Raw genomic sequence first — 17942 nt, forward strand, 5'->3', positions numbered from 1 at the left:
CATGAAGACCAAAATAGTTCCAAACGCCAGATCTGAATGAGGCTGGAGGAGGTTCAATTTGCCATGTTGCAAGGAGAGCTTAGCTTCTGTCTCGCTAGCTTGCCCTGCACTCAGTGAATCTGCGTTCGACTACTCCGCCTAGGCTGCACTGTCGAGCGCAGATCCACTGAGCGCTCAACACAGACAGCATCGTCAAAAGGAAAGTTGATAAAATAAATTAAAACTTTTGTATTGTTCGATACATATGCGTACTGAACCGAAAGCACTGTATCGAACAGTTCAATATAGATAAGAATATTGTTGCACCCCTACTAAATATCTGTTCAGAGGAGTAGCCCCCTGCTGGCCATTGGAAAGAATGCAAGTCCACATAACATATTATGATGTAGTCCTGAAAACATTAGAAATTCTGAGTTCAATATGGAATGCCCCCCTAAAGTCAGAGTAGCACCAGCAATCTCGAGTTAACCTGAGTTAGCACCGAGCTTAAATGGTAGCGAAACCGTAAATCTTTTGATCTGTGCTACCAATGTTGTGTATTTGTGACTCACTAAATGCAGGGATGATTTTATGCAAACATAAAAGAGGCAGAATGCTGTTTTTCATCTCTTTTTCCAAACACAGAGCTCTGAGGTAGCTGTGTCCATTTACGACATACAGTCTATATGCTTTTTCTCATAAAGCTAAAAAAACAAACATAAAAAACCCCAAAACAGCCCAGCGAGGTGTGGCCTAGTTCTTTGAATCACTTGACAAGAAATACTTTAAAATTATTTTTAGTCTTATGTTTGTTTCTTATAGTATTACTGCAGTCACACCTTTCGTACAAGGGATTTAAAAAGTATGAGTTAAGCAGAAGTGATTTTACAGTAAATGTGAACTAATTCATCTCATATTAAATCCATGTATTCCTTCTACGCTCACTCGCATTTTTGCGTCTGCCTAATTAAAGCGTGAGGCTTTAGCATATTGTGTAACCGCATTTGCTTTGATTTAAAAGAAAAGGCAAATTAAAAAACAAGTCTGTCTTTTTAGCCTCTTCGCCTGCAGTTGTGTGTGTAGCTACGCGACCTGCCTGCGATTTCCTGCTTTGGGTTTCCCTTTAAAAGGGGGCAAGGCTCAATGCTGGGAATTCACGTCATTTCGCCGTTTTACACACATCCAGATCAATGAGAGAGAGAGAGAGTGAGAGAGAAAGCGAGAGAGAGAGAGAGGTGTCCGTCGAGCTCTCTCTCTCTCTTCGGTCTCGCTCTTCCAGGAAGGGATTATTAACCAGCGCGCTGCCGACATGTGAAGGGAAAACACACGCAGACAAAAGAAGTTTTCACACCGACGACCACGCTATGGACCCGGCCAGCAAATAAAGGAAGGAAGAGGAAGAAAAAAAAAGGAAAAGAAGCGGGCTACATGAAAAAAACAACTTCTCCCACAAACACAAGCCGAGCAGTCGGGCTGCCGCTCGCGCTGCAGCTGTGCGGGTTTCTATAAGAAAGGAAAGAAGATAAAGAACAGCGCGCGACGGAAAAGTGGAGAGAAGTTGACTGGAGATAATGTCTGAATCCTCCTCCGCTGCGAACAAGGTAACACCGTCCGCTCACCCTCCCCTTTTAACGCACTCCCTCGTTTGTCTTCAGGAGACAATTTCAACTGTTTGGTTTGAGTCTCCGCTGCGTGTGATAGAGCCGCCAGGGTTGTATCACCTCCTGCAGACAGCGCCATTCAGTTTGTTTTGCTAGTCATCTGTTGCTCGCGGCTCCACGCTCAGAGTTCGCCTCCACTCTGCTCATGATTGGAAGAAGTCGTGACTGTGTGAATTACCGACGACCCCCCCAAAAAAGTAAGCAGAGATCGGGGGGCGAACGAGTTGCAACCTGCATGTATCTGTAGCATCAGTAAAAAAAAAGCTTTCCCCCCTTTAACTATATGAGCTGAAGGTTGGTGTTAGGACTGCAACTGAAGCAGAATTTAATGGATAAGCAAACGCTTGTTCCTGAGCTGAACTGAACTATTCATCTAAAGACAGTGTACGGTGGAGGGGGAATGGTTGATTTTTCCTGCCTTTTTTAACGACGAGGAATTAATCAAAAACAGATAAATAAAAAAAGGCAAAGGGTGCATTAGAGGTGCATGCATCATTATGCAACATGATTCAATGCAAATTATTATTTTTTCTGATAGCAACTGTTTGCAGGCAAATGCAGGCATTTAATAAAGTGCACCAGTTGTGACATTTTAGGCAGATACCAATACCGATATTTTATATATTTATTGAAAAAGTGTTTTTTATTCCCTGGGGTCTCCCAGGGAGAAGAGAAATATTTATAAAAAGCGACTTACATGTTTTAAAGGCCTTCACACAAATTTGGAACAGTTATTTTATCGACAAACATACAGCTAGCTAACTGCAAACAACAAACCGATACTGATGCTAGGCCAATTTTTTGTTTGTGTGTTTTGTGTTTAATGGGATATAAAATTAAAGGAATAAAATTATTGTCTGAAAAAATTAGATACCAACCGATTTATCTGTTGGCCTATACTGGGCTAAGTTAGCTATTTGCTGGTCTATTGGAATTTGCATTAAAAGCAGCTGATTTAAAAGAAAAATTGAAGCTGTGTCCGCACTGGAAGTGATTTGCTTATTGCGCATAGCTTTAAAGCTGGCGCTTGGTTACTTGTGGACATTCCAGGCTCCAGTTTTCTAGGTAAGCGTTTAACGCATTCACTACCAGGCTATAAGTCACTCGGTGGTATTCTGTGTTCTCACTGATAGTTACTTTTATTGGTCGCCTAAAAGTTGAGCTTATATTCATTCTGCACTTTGAATACCTACAGCTTGTATACAGCTTAAAGATGAGAAACACCCTTAAAACGTGTTGTGAGTGTTGACATTTTGTAGTGTGACCTCTAGAGGGCACGCTGCATTTTTAAAAATCTTTAAATCACCAAATAATTAGTATTGATTCAAAAGAAATAAGTGAACTATAAAGACTTTATTACGCTGTCGTCAGACATTTAGCCAATGTAAAACTGATAATAAAAGTAAATATCATTGACTGCCATCAGTTTTGGCGAATGCAGCCAGTATCAGCTGATATATCAGTGCGTCTCTAATATTTTGGCTTTTGTAGCCGGTGGTCATACCAGGTGTAAACAACTTAAACCCACTTTGTGCTTTCCAAGAGCATGTTGTGATCTGTGTGATCCATCGATTAATCATTAATGAAGATGATACACGGTTGCAGCATGAGGACAAGGAGACAATATTGATCAGCAGAGACTGAATGCTAAAAATAGCCGATTAACCTGCAACAATTTTTTGATCCGATTATTGTTTTTGTCACGCTAAAACTGGCTTTGTGCTTTTATTTTTGGACATTAGTCAAAAATCCAAGTCTATCACTGTAACTGGGACATGTAATAATAGAAATATTATTTGAGGTGCCAAGGTCAGACTGAAATAGCTCAAAGCAATGCGCACTGTCCAGTAACTGAAAACGAAAAACAATGTTTTGTTCGTGAGGGATGTCTGCTCATTACTGAGTCTGATGTCAGAGCACGATTGCCGAGGAATGATCAGAACTTCCCTCTGAGAACTTTTACCATCAGAGCGAGCGAGGACGACTCCCCCTCACCTTCGGCTCTGTCGCAAATCACTTCCCGTTGGTCCCAGAGGTCGCGTTTTCATAGACCCAGGCGAAGCTGTGTGAAGACGCAGGCAGCTGAATTTTTAGACAGCTGAATGTCAAGAGCAAGGCCTTCTGCCTCTGACACGAGGAAATAGAAGACTGGAAGATTATTGCTGGGGTTCCACAGGAAATTCCTGGTACATGTAGTTGTTGTGCAGGTCTCGAAGTAGCTGGGTGGTGACAACAAGCTGGAAGGTGAAACTGCAAGAAAAACAAAAACAAAAACAAACTAAAAAAACCCCTGAGCTTCATTTCCTCAAGAAACCTAGGTGGAATCATGCTTTGCAGGAAAGGGAACCAGTCAACAGAAAATTACAGTTAACTGGAAAACCTCATACCTTTAGCCTGCGTTCGACGCACGCCATAAACAGTAGCAGAGCTGAGTGGAGAATACAGCTGCTTTAACCATTTAATGTTGCACAGTGGTATTAATACAATAAAAGCAGATTTCTCATAAAAATGCACAAAATCTTTACATTCAAGCAGCAGAAACCAGTGAAAAACTCCCATTGTTGCCTGACTATTGACTGAGAAATTCTTAGGAGATAGTTCATGTTATTCAGATCTTTGAAAGTCTCACCTATGAAAGACTAACCATGAAAAGGATTTTTGTGTTGAAAGGAAATAAGACATCATTTTGTTATTATGTCATTTTAAAGCTTTTGCAAACCGCAGTGAACCATCTGAAAGAAAACAAAGCAAATACACAGAATTCGCTCGCACGTCCGTACAAGGACGCTGACTAACAATTGTGTTAATTATGTCCTATCTAAAGATATTTATGTGTGGAGTGTCTAAATTCCCAGAAATCACTGAAAAGGATTGTTTCCTTGCAAACAGCGAAAACTCCAAATGCATGATGTTAAAGTCATGCATTTCAACATAACAACTTTATTGCTCTACCGTGTTGATGTGATTCATTCTTTTCTAGATTAGTCCAGCAATGAAAGTAATGCTCACATTTTGACTCATCGAGTGAAAATGAAAACCAGAAATGCTGTTTATACTGGACAATTTCAGGATGATGCTTTTAAAATCCAAAAAGCTGTCATTGTTCAAATATGTGCCATTTTTAACTGTTTCCGAATCTTTAATCCATGAAAAACCACATAGATTAGTCAGTTTGTCTTTAAACAGAAAACATGATTTCTGATGTAAATGCACTGTGGTCGTTGACAACCAAGAGCAGGAGAGTCTGTGGTCAACATCTTGTCCGTCAGTGCATTGCTTAGTTTATGACCTTAACTCAGTCCAGTGCAGCACATGTCCTAAAGCATGCATGGCATTCTGGGTATTTGGATGTCCAGAAAGTGACTTCACAGCTCAACTGGCCTGAGCATCAGTTTATCAGGCGCACAGTCTCCTCTGTGTGCCGAGGCTAGCCGTTAGTGTGGGTGCACGGCGAGGTGAGGCGAGTCGGCGTGGTGCTGTTTGGGTTCAGGGCCGGTGCATCGCAGAGCTTTGTGAGCCATGCTTTGTGTCTCTGTGTCTATTCATAGCAGGAGAGGAGCTCTTTCAGTCCTTCCGCGAACCCGCTGCCAAACTCTACTTCCTCCCCCGTCCATGCTCCCGCCGCGAGGCCAGCCAGCCGAATGGAGGACGAGCCTGCCAGGCTGCCTGCGCACCTGCGTGAGTCACACTCTCTTGCTTACACACACAAACACACACACACACACACACAAAAGGATGACCAGTCACTCCCACATGCATCGATCAGCCGGTCATTTGAACAGGACAGATTGATTTTTGTCAGTGTTTTTGGTATCTTGCTCTGGAAATGTTTCCGCTTGGTCCTAAGTGATGATCTGGGAAACCAGAGCTGAAGTTGTCCTCATAATTTGTTCAAAAATCCCCTGTCAAGGTGAGCTTTTTTCTCTCTCTCTCTCCTGCTGACACAGTTTTAACTTCTGGAGGTGATGGCATCGGAGAGTTTAGGTCAGCAAGCAGAAGTAATGGACTATCAAAGTGAGGACATGAATAAATAAAAATAGTTAAAACTCATCACATCCAGTCAGGGCAGCACACTCGCTATTATCACGGCATGAGTGCTGAGCTGGTCATGCTGTGTCTCTTAGCTGGGAGGCGTTGAAGCAGATCTGGGGTCAGGCTTTTAATCACACATGCTTCCACTGGAGCACAGCTGACTGACCTTCTGCACTGCAATAACAGCTACAGACAATATGGACCAGAGAACATGCAATACAAGGAACCGTGTTTAAATTAAGTCTGTTCAATACACAAGATCCTTACTTTACATGTTCCCTGGTCATTGAATTAGAGGAGTTCTTAAACATCTTTAAACGCAACATCCAAATAATAGGGGTGCAACGATATTTTTTCGATACAAAAAAACTGTTCATGCCTTTTTAAGTTGTCATTTATTAAAATTATAAATATATATTTTAACTCAAATGTACAGTTTTTAAATTTAATGTTGCTGAAACAACAAAGGGATAAAAAAAAAAAATCTATCTGATCCAGAAATCACTCATCTTTGGAAAAGAGAGTTTATTACAGAGAAATGTCTCTTTCCAAAATAAAAGCTTTACTATACGCTTCTTCTGGGCTATATTCTCAGCAGCATATTAAACATATCAGGTCCCCATAAGGAGAATCATGTGCTAACGGCTGTCTAAATCAGCGGTCTCCAACCTTTTTTGCGCCACGGACCGGTTTATGCCCGACAATATTTTCACGGACCGGCCTTTAAGGTTTCGCGGATAAATACAACAAAATAAAACTAGTACCGGTACCGAAAAAAAGAAAATTTATTCATAACACACGTGAAAAGACCCAGGAAAACCGAGTAAACGATAAAAACGATAACAAAATAACGCTGAAAACCGATAAAACCCCTGAGCCTCAACTCTCGCGGCCCGGTACCAAACGACTCACGGACCGGTACCGGTCCGAGGCCCGGGGGTTGGGGACCGCTGGTCTAAATGACTCGGGTAACGTTTTTAGCATGCGTGCTTGTTGTTTTTGTCTGCTTCCACTTGTCTTTGCACTAGGATGATGTTGGAGTAAATGTGCAGTCATATTCGTTGTGTTCCCACTAGTGCTGTCAGCGTTAATCTCGTTGAAATGACGTTAACGCCACAACACGGTAAATCTCCGTTAACAAGCTATCACGGATCGCCCCGTGCGTGGGGCTGGACAGCCAACACGTTAACGAGCTAACTGCGCTAACGCACTAGTTCCCACCATTGTAATTGAGCATTGCGTGGCACATCCGACATACTGTTTTACTTTTGTCCATGACGTCACATGAAGACCAAAATAATTCCAAAGGCCAGATCTGAATGAGGGTGGGGGAGGTTCAATTTGCCATGTTGCAAGGAGAGCTTAGCTTCTGTCTCGCTAGCTTGCCCTGCGCTCAGTGGATCTGCGTTCGACTACTCCGCCTAGGCTGCACTGTCGAGCGCAGATCCACTGAGCGCTCAACACAGACAGCATCGTCAGAAGAAAAGTTGGTAAAATAAATTTAAAATTTTGTATTGTTCATACATATGCGTACCGAACCGAAAGCACTGTATCGAACGGTTCAATATCGATACGAGTATTGTTGCACCCCTACCAAATAAATCCTTGGTCACCAAGTGGCTTAAGGATAAAGTGTTTACTAATATGAAAACATTTAGTTATTTAATTATCTTAAACTGTGCTCGCTCACAGGTGGCCAATCTACTCCTTTAAAATGAGATTAGACAAATAAGACGTCTCTATAAAGGGATTACAAACCTTTGGTTAGCTAGCTTTATAGATGGTATGCTGGATATCAGGAAGTTTTCCTGTGTTACCAAGTAAGATAACTAACACTAGCTAACATTATATTACAGGGGGCAGTTAGCCAGCTAGTCTTTCACGTTCAAGTTAGCTTTGTTGCATTTATGCCAATACTTAGCCGATCTCTGAGTTGTACAAGATACACAATGTTCAGTTATTAATAATGATGTTATCATTATTGATTTGGCCGATGCTAGTTCTCCCGCAGTGTATGAGCACGTGTGCAAAAGGTGTCATTCAATAACTTAAAATGAGGTTGTTGAAAGAAAACTTCTGTAACTTAACTTTGCTAGCTCTGTGGTTATGTTGGCACAACCGTATCTGCTCTTCTATACCCTGCAGCTTGTTGTGTGTAATGTTGGCAAACTTACATTTCTTATAATTTTGATTATTGCTAATCAAAATAGGCAGCATAAAGGTTTTTGGTACCAGAACATTCTGTTTCTACTTCTGTTTGCATCCAGCAGTATCGATCAGCCGTATCAGAGTGTGCTTTGGCCACAAAAGAGGAAGGCAGAAATGCTAATCTAAAAAAAACAGTTTCTTTAATCTGATCACGGTGGCTGTAGCTCAGGTGGTAGAGCAGGTCATCTACTGATTGGAAGGTTGGTGGTTCGATTCCTGACTTCCCCTAGTCTGCATGCCAAATATCCTTGGGCAAGATACTAACCCCAAATTGCTCTCCGATGCATCCATCGGAGTATGAATGTGAGTGAATGTTAGCTATAAAGCACTTAGAAAGATGTGCTTGTGCGAATGGGTCTGAATGGGTGAATGCACAAGTTGTGTACAGCACTTTGAGTGCTCAGATGAGTAGAAAAGCGCTATATAAGAACCAGTCCATTTACCAGAATCATTTATCTTTTTATTCATTTTTTTAATATTCGTAGACTATAAACAGTTTCTTGTCACAAAATTGTAAGTCTTAGTCTGAATATGAGTTAAACAGTAAGCCCTGAAACACTGGCTGTAGCCCGGGGTCACTGTTAAACACGTGTCCTCCAGAGCAGACTGGGAACTAATCTGAAAAGAATAACTTGGACTACATCATTCGGTTGTAGCAATTAAGCTTCCAGACTGCGAGTATGCAAGATACAGTCCTGAAACTCTAAAGGTGTGTTTCTGAGGTGACGGTGGGTCCGGTTTGAGCCACAGTACTAACATGCTGACAGCCACTGCAGATGGCTTGCGTGGTCTCTGGACACCCTTTATCAGCATTTATCTCTGTATCACTGAATGGTGAGGGAAGGTTATTTTGACACAAATAGAGAACAGATATCAGAACATTTTGACATGGACATGTCGTGCAGTATCGTGGATGACTCAGTCACAATTCAAAACAGGAAAAGCAGGATTGTGTTATTTGAAAAAAAGTTTTTCTCTTCAGTTTTTTTTCTGATTGTGAGACTTTCATTTATTGTGATACTTTAAATGTAAAGTAGACTCAATGTGAACATATTTGTAAGATATGAGTCAGGCGGCTTTTTTGTGGAAGCATTAATTTTTAAAAAATCATTTGGGTGCCTTTCCTTCTCTCTGTTCGTATCAGTTGAAACCCGTTGAAGAGCTTCCATCTACCTTACACAGTCAGCATTGACACAGCCTAGTCTTTCCAGAGCTGTGAAGTGAAGGGCAAGGTGACAGTGACTAGCCGGCTTTAGTTGAACTTGCAAAGGAAAAAGTCTGATGAAATATATTTGGGAACAACTTGGTGAAGCAACTGGGTGACATTCACAGCTTTACTGGACTTGAGTTTGGTTGCATCTGCTCATTCATTGCTTACCCAATCATAGAGGGGGCGGGGTTGGAGCTCTGCCAAGAGATAGGCTAACAGTTCAAAGACCAACCCTGAATTGCTTCATTGGTGCACATGTCAATATTTAACCAGTTTTTCTCTAGCCGGTGTGAAGTTCAAGACTCTTGGCGGGGCGTTAGGTTGGGTGTCAGGCTGAAGCTGGATGAGATGCACAGGAAATTCCCTCAGCCCACTTCCTCTTTTGTATTGTTGCAGAAAAAGGAAGAACGCTCAACAGGTCCGCATTGGGTTTCCTGTCGAGTAAACTGATGGGTCACTTCACATCCGCAGACACGTGGAAGTCGAACTCTGTTTTAATCAGATGTCAAGCACAGTTGCTCACGCAGACTCAGACATCTGCAGGTCGTCTTTCATTTTTTCTTCTGCAGTGTTTAGTTTATGTCTGCTGCTAAAGGGGATCCACTCTCCTCTTTCAGACAGCCAGCCACACGTCTTTGTCACGGCTCACAAGGTCTAAAACACCTCTGCTCGTCCTTTCTCTTCCTTGCTATATAAACACACGTGCTGGAAAACAAGTCATCCATTAACCCCCGCACTCAGAGGGAGATTTATTCTGACGGTGGGGGGAGGAGGGGTGAAGAGGGAAGGAAGAGCGAGAAGGAGGAGGAGGAGGAGGAGAGAGCGGAGGAGGAGAGGGGAAAAAAAGACAGAAAGAAAAAGAATGAGGGAGGAAATTGCAGTGTGGGCAGAAATCCGCCTTCTCCATTTCCTGGGGAGGAAGTGGATTAGATCGGGGAGAGTTGCAGCCTGCTCCTCACACTAAAGAATGCTACTAGGCTCAATTTTTAACCCTTTCTGTCAGACATCACTGCAGTACACAGTGTGTTTAAATTGTTACCAAATGCAATGTTAAAACATTGTCTATGTCAGTGAATGAATTTTATCCATTATGAAGACATTTTTGGGCCAAAAAACGTCAATTTGTAACTACATGCTGGCATAATATAAAAAGAAATGTATGTAAAGACACAACACACATCTGGAGTAAAACAAACTAAATAAAGGGATTTAAAAAAAAAAGCAATTAATATTTACTGAAGATGCACTCATCTTTGGATTTTAAAGTCTGCACAACATGTTTAATGACATGTTTTGTGACATCATATAAAGCAGTCAGGTTTAGCTTTGAAATGCTAACAGGTTTGATGTGATAAAATATGTGAATAAGCAGAATTTAAATGTAGAAAATAAATACTATGAAAATAAAATATTTGAAAATATTTAAAGTCAAAACACTTTGAAGCTTCTTTCAGTTGGTAGGTTTGACCTAATCATAGCGTGTATATAATAGATAGATGTGGCTATCATGATGTCATTCCTTGTTATTTGAACCACTACTTTGAAACTTAAATAGTCTTTTTTGCACCCTTGAGTGACCATATATAGATAAAAGCCTGCAGTACTGCTATTGTCTAATGCTAGTAAGCTTAATTAGCAAGTCATAGGCTAATTAATGCCTCCTAAAGTCACTCCAATAAATAAATTCACTCATTAAAACTAAAACACAAAGTTTTTGGACCGGCTGATGGTATTGCACAGCAAGCTGTGTGATATCATATATTTCATTTAAAAGAAGTGAAAGAAGATTACTCATGGAGACAAAAAAACCCTAAATTCTTTATATTAAGCCATAGACATTATTATTGTTGAATCATTTACTCTCTTAATTTTGTGTATTTCAATTGGTGCTGTACAAACACTGACTCGTATTTGAAGCCAGTCTCAAGTGACCTTTAGAATAACTGCCATTGAGACAACATAGAGCCTTAGTGATACACACACAGTCTTTGACCAAGCTTTTCATTGGTTTTCTTGCTGATAATTATGGGAAAATCAGACCTCATGTCCATCTTTTCAATACACAACTTTACCTAATTAACTTAACGCTCTAAACAGAGGAAAAATAGTTTGTTTAGATCTCAAAGTTAACAAAATCTATTTATCAGCAACTCTAAACCTCGCTAATCAACACGCTCCATCTTGTTTGTCTTTGTAGCTTCCTGAATTATGCAAAGGTTGCCTGGTAACCACTTGTTGGCAACATGATTTCTGGAAGTTATTATACCCACCTAGCTGCCAATAAAACTCCAACCTGTGTTTTTGCAAACAAGGGTGTGACTGAGCTGGTAGGTGCCTTTGTTGCCACGGACAAAATTAAGCTAGCTGTTTCCCCCATATTTCGAATTTTTATGCTATGCTAAGATAATCTTCTACCTTTAGCTTTGAAAATGCCACACAGACATGAGAATTGTGATTCTCAAACCATAAAACTGTTACAATATTCCTTTTGTGGTGTTTGTGAGTTTTTTATTTTATTTTTGAAGACTTTACATACAACAACACATTACGCTTACAGGAGCTGCTTAGATTTTGAAACCCAAGCCATGAAGCTCCCAGTGCACATCGTTTGTGCTGATGTTCATTTCAGAGGAAGTTTGGAGCTCTGTAGTTATTTAGTCAGCAAAGCTTTGACAACTTTTATGCACTCAGTACCCAGTGACCCAGGTGTATAACTTTGGCCTGGTACCTTATTGCTGTGGTTGCTAAATCCACTATAACGCTGCAGTACCACTTTTACCTGCTCCTGGAATATCTAGGAGGGGAGAAGTTTCATGAACTGACTTGTTACAGCGGGGTATCCTATTACAATGCCATGCTGAAATTCATGACGCACCCTTTCACTAATATTAGTAAAGGCAGATTGATTGGCTAGGTGCTTGATTTTGTACACCTGTGGACAAGGGACTAAAACATCTGGATTTTAAAGATTATGAGGTGTGACCCAATACTTTTACCCATATCGCATATCCTATATAGTGGCATTAGTTATAAGGAAAAAAGTTATACTGTGTACATCTCAAATCTTATCTCTAGTCTTTGCTTTTATGGAAAAAACTGGGTGAATTTGTTTATCAAAAGCCCAGCTAAAGCGTGAATAATTATGCAATGTAAAGTCCAGAAGTAAAAGCTTGTAACAAGTGTGGGTATAGGCCAGGGGTAGGCAACGCTAGGCCTCGAGTGCCGGTGTCCTGCAGGTTTCAGATCTCACCCTGGGTCAACACACCTGAATCAAATGATTAGTTCATTACCAGACCCCTGGAGAACTTCAAGACATGTTGAGGAGGTCATTTAGCCATTTGAATCAGCTGTGTTTGATCAAGGACACATCTAAAACCTGCAGGACACCAGCACTCGAGGCCTGGAGTTGCCCACCCCTTGTATAGGCTGACTGACGAACTTATGGCTCAGCAGTGGTTGCACATGGGTAGTCCATTGGGACCTTTGGACAAGAAGAAGTGGGCAGTGTCAGAAATATGTAACACAACTGGTCTGTGGGCTATTCATGTTTGTGCTGTTGTTGGTCCGTCAGCCTGCTGCAGAGAACAGTAAAGTTATAACATACGAACACAAAGTTTGAAACAAAATGTATCCAATCAGCCAAGTTCTATGCTTTTTGAGTTGTACTTCCTGGTCTTTGATGTATTTTTCATATTTCTTCCATTCCTGGTGATCTTTGCCGTTGCTCCCTATGCCTATTCCAAATTGTCCTCCAATCAGCATTTGACCAGTGCATAACATCACTGAACAACGCTCAGTACTGCACGGAAACACGTTTGCATTGGTTGAGACCCTGCTACAGTTTTTCAGTAAATGGTTGAAAGAGACATGCTTTGTTGGAGCATGTGTCAATTAAATGCTTGGACTTTGCTTTGAGAAGACATAAATTGACTCGATTCTTTTTTGGCTTTAAAACAAGCCATTAAAGGAATAATGCAGCAGTATTAGTCTGTCAGTAGACAAATGTGCAGCTTTAAAAAGCTAGCGGAGGAGTGCCGTCAACCATCCATGTCCTTTTGTTTTCTTTAGTTTGTGTGAAAGGCAAGACAAGTTGTAAAAGAACACACACACACACACACACACACACACACACACACACACACACACACACACACACACACACACACACACACACACACACACACACACACACGCACACAATGAATCCATGCAGATGCTAACCGATGAACTAAATTTGTTTGATTTTTAATTCAATCCCAACCCAGGCAGTATCGGCCAACATGGCGCCTACATACTCTGAGAATGACGCAAATGAGGGTCTAGTCACTGAGATAACAGTGAATTATTTAAAGGTCTGCGACACACGCCGATTATTTTTATTTATTTTATTTTTTACAACAAACACTAAATACAAAAGAACTCTGGCTGCGACAGTAGAAATATCTTCCCCGATGATTAAAAAAACCCTCTATGTCCATGGAAACAAGACTGGCTGGTTTCCTTGGTGTGTGTGTGTGTGTGTGTGTGTGTGTGTGTGTACGTGTGTGCTCACAGCTGGGTTTGCACTATGCGTGCTTGTAAGAGTGGGTGGATGAGTGTGAGTGAATCTTGTGTCTTTGTGCAAAGCTTGCCAGAGGTAGTGTAGGTGTATACTGTGTGTGTCTGTGTGTGTGTGTGTGTGTGAGGGGGGACGCGTGTGTATGACTAAGTGTATGTGTTTGTGTGTGTTACCATGCATGACTGCAATCCCCCACAAGCTTCCTTTGGTCTCTCTCACTTTGTGGTATATTACCCATTTTACTGCTGTGGGGAAATTGGTGTCACAAAGTGTGTGTGTGTGTGTGTGTCTGCGTGTGCGTGCATGTGTGTTTGGTCTTTCTGAGGGGAAATTTCCTGCCCCTGGAAGCAGCTCTTGTCCTCAGGAATTTCCTGAGTGGGCAGACGGCGCTTCCTGAATAAATGTTGTTGTTGATGGTGTGTGTGTGTGTGTCTGTGTGCGTGTTTTAACTCCTCTCTTTTCTTTTCTGAAAGGGAAACTGTTTTCACATGCCAGCGAGTGAGCTGAGCGCAGCCCCCTGCTCTTCCTGTCCGCGACACACTCCACATGGCGTTTCTAACAAGACGATGGTGGTGGTGGGCTTTCTTTACTCGAAACATCGCGAACACACACGTTTTACACACCGATTGTGTGTTAATCTCAGCTGCAAATAGCCCACGTGACTCGAATGCATTTCCTCTGGATAAATGTCTAGTTAATGAAATTCCTTCCATGTGCGTTTATTAACGCTGTGGAGATACTTCCTGCCAAACGGGACGCGATTGGGCTCTTTTGAAATGTTGAGCATGGCCATGACCTATTGACCTTGATGACTTATGATTTTTAAAAGGAAACTTTGCAGAGTTGATATTTTTTAATACAGACTAGTTTAGCTTATTTCCTTTATTCACCTGGATCCCAATTTTATTATACTGCAACTTAGTGGCATTTCATCCCGTCAGCTCTTCCCTAACAGCTGAGCAATGCTGGTTTTTGATACCATTAAGTTCAAGGAGCAGGTTTCTTACTGTCAGAAGAACAATTTTGGAGTCATTTTTGACCCAAAAATGTATTCGACTCTTGTATTATAAAGGCAACACAAGCTATTAAGTATAAATTAGCATCTAAGTATTACTAATAGGTGAAAATAGTTAAAATCTTTTACCACATGTGACTAGACTGGGGCAAGGTGTTTATAAGAATTTTGTACTTAAACTTTGGAATTATTCAATTTTGGAACATGATGGAAACTGTCGATTTAAAAATTACCACCAAACAATTCCTGGAACAATTCCAGGGTTTTCTTGGCTCAAAATGTGTTTTTGAGGCGTGATTATACACCTACACATGATGGGTCTGCAAAGACTTCTTGCAACTTTTATTGAAAACAACTCCGTCATCTCGTTGCTGTTTGGTCGAAGCCGCAGGGATCCAGTGGAGATGCAGCAAAGTTGTGCAAAAGAGATGCAGGTTTGCGATCCCTGATTCACATGCTTGTTCAGAGAGGGCATATGTCTGTATAGGTTCTCAGTTATCACGGTAGTCTTAATACATTGGAAAAAAAGGCGACTTTTTTTGGAGTTGACATTTCATGTCTCAGCAAAAAGGCTAAGAGGTGAGCTTCTAGCTCTTAACACTTCAGAGAGGACCTTGTCCCTGGGGTTGAGCAGACTCCACGGCGACAGTATTGAGTCTTATAATGGCCCCTCATGTAGTGAGTTGGCCCCTATAAACATAACCAGGCTCCTAGAAACTCACCTAGGTAGCAAAGACTACCGTTGGTGAGTCTCTAAGACTATGCAGTGAGTTCATCAGTGGAATGAGAGCCTACTTGGAAAGGCAGCCGTTGGTCTGTTATGTTTGTCACAAAGAAGAAAAGCATGCACACACCTACCAGGGAACACCCGCGTGGACATATATGCACCTTGCTCGAGGACAATAAACGCTTTCCCCCACCTTTGTGTAGTGTTGGCACAGGTTTCCTGCTTTTTGTGTTTTACCAGTACTACACAGCGGAGGATGGAAACAGCAATAAACCCTAATGATTCGACAGATTTCAACTGTCACTAAAACTCATTAAGCTTTGCAGTGTGGAAAAAGACAAATTGCTCCAGATTAAATCAGTCGACATTAACGGTGACACAAAATGTAATCTGTGACTGTCCCCGTGTCGTTTGAGCTTTAACTCTCTGTCATTACTGAAACTGCTTTCAGGAGCGACAGACTTGATGCAAACGACTCTGAGGTTTCGCAAATAGACACCGTCTCATTTTAAAAGAAGAAGGTATGCACTTTGCATTAGATATGATGACACGGATAAATCCTGCCCTTCAATTCTCCACATGCAAAGAAGAACAGGAGTAGTGTGCTTACAGGGTGTGTATGTGTTTCAGACAAGCACGAGCCTTTTGATTTAGTTAACAAACGTCTTTGAAGCTCCTGCGTTTTCACAAAAAAAAAGAAAAGAAAAGAAGGGAGAGGGGAGGGAAAAAATTGGCGTCTGAACAAAAGGAAGAGTGGCAGTTGACGCTGAATTCAGGAACTAGCCTACAAGAGCCGGCTTGCTCCTGTGCTTAACAACAAACTATCAAAAACAGGCCGTGCTACTTCCTGGCCATAAAAAGTTTAAGTGTGATTGATGATCTGTTTTATGTTTGTTTTGACTGGATGAAGTCCAGTTTTGCTGGACGGGGACAGGCTTGTGCATGCCGGAGGAGGAAGCAGAGGATGAATATGAGAGGTGGTGGGGGTTGGTTCTCCTGGCTGAAAAGTAAAAGTGTGTGTGTGTGTTCGTTTGGAGGTGGATTTTTCCCTGCCGCACCCACCTGACAGGGAATTGATGTACGGTGCAGAAAGTGAGGGGGTGATGCAGTGTGTGTGAGAGAGGAGTAACTGAGAAAACGTGTCACTTCTATCCACATGTCCCTGAGTCAGGGTGTCAGGAGGTCACAACTAACCCGCCTCCTCCTTCCTCCTTCCTCCTCCTCCACTGTCTGGAGAAAGAAAACCTTTCCTCCATTGAGATAGCAAAACCAATATCCGCCTACTTCTGCTTTGAGAGAAAAGACAAACATTTACTGAAGAACTGAGTGACTAAGGAGCTCTGAGTTTAAGAGCAAAGTCCCAGCCTTACTGATGTGGTTGTTTGTTCTTTTGTTGTTTATTTAGTTATAGGTCATCCAGGTCAGGCCAAGCTGAAATGCTCAGTCTGAGAAGTGTGTGTATCAGTTGTGTATTTTTGTATATATCTAGACTGTTGAAAGTCTGGAGTTTCTGACAGAAAATAATATCTGACCTGACTTTCAGATCCTACTATGACTCAAAATATAGCATGTAAGCAATTTGGTTCCAGTTTTACAAATGAAGAGAAAGGAAACAGGTCCCTCCAAAATGTGATGATGCTCGAACATGACTAAACACATTCAGTCAGCAGCTGTTTGTTAATTGTTTGGAATGAATGCATAAAACTTTTTAGAAATCCTTGGATCAATAAATAGCAACAGTTTCTTTTCTCTTTTATTTTTCCTCTAATGGATTTTTTAAGTGAAACTGATTCTGTCATTCTCATACAGAGACTTGTATCTAGCAACCAAACTAGAAACGGGGAACACAAAATGTAACACAATAATGTTTCAAATTGAATTTAATTGTCCAACTATAATAACAGAAAGTGCTTGAAAATGCTAAACTTATGCGATGGATTTTCCTAAATGTGTTGTTGTTCTGTTCTATGCAGCCATACCATGAATTTAACTACAGCATGTTTGTGTGTGAATGGCATTGCAATTTGTGTCCTATTTGGCGTAAGTTGTAACTAGAGCTGGGCGATATGAGATTTTTTCATGTTTTTTTCATTTCAGGCGATAACGATATATATCACGATATAAGCCAAATAACTATATTTGTAAGATTTAAATGTGCCGTTGCTCACAAGTAAAATGTGAAATAATCAGCAGCTTGTTTTGATTTAAATATTTATTTCCCATAATAAGTTCAACAGGGTAGATGTACTTAAGGAACATGAGACTGTTTCAGATAAATAAAGGCAAATATTGCAAACTACACAAAAGGCAGCCGCTAAAGCGTTTACGTTTCAAAACAGAACAAACAAAACAGACTAAATTGTCAATTCCACTTAGAAACAAAATATTAATTCTAAAAATAAATCTTAGTTTGTTTTACAGAAGAACAAACAAAATTGACTAACTTTTGTCAATATCAAATAAACTGAGAACTAAAAGGAAATTCTCAATCTCTCCTTGTTGTATAGCTGAGCTTTTCAAACAGTTTTAACAGTTACTTTAGTCTGACAAAA

At 41.0% G+C, this 17942-nt stretch overlaps 1 protein-coding gene across 2 annotated transcripts in view; it reads left to right on the plus strand.

Moving 5' to 3' along the window:
• Positions 1–1180: 1180 nt before the first annotated feature.
• The window catches only part of etv6 (ETS variant transcription factor 6), a 35736-nt gene continuing 18974 nt past the window's right edge, over positions 1181–17942 (plus strand). Inside the window, exons 1-2 of one of the 2 annotated variants that reach the window (XM_087830522.1) lie at positions 1181–1580; positions 5189–5318. In XM_087830522.1, the coding sequence (XP_087686648.1) occupies positions 1551–1580; positions 5189–5318 (160 nt within the window). In that variant the 5' untranslated portion in view covers positions 1181–1550. The remainder of the gene's footprint in view (positions 1581–5188; positions 5319–17942) is intronic. The other variant, XM_087830523.1, reaches the window with a different exon arrangement.

This window comes from Neolamprologus brichardi, chromosome 17 (assembly GCF_056152115.1).
Source record: "Neolamprologus brichardi isolate AB-2024 chromosome 17, ASM5615211v1, whole genome shotgun sequence".
Taxonomy (NCBI): Eukaryota; Metazoa; Chordata; class Actinopteri; order Cichliformes; family Cichlidae; genus Neolamprologus; species Neolamprologus brichardi.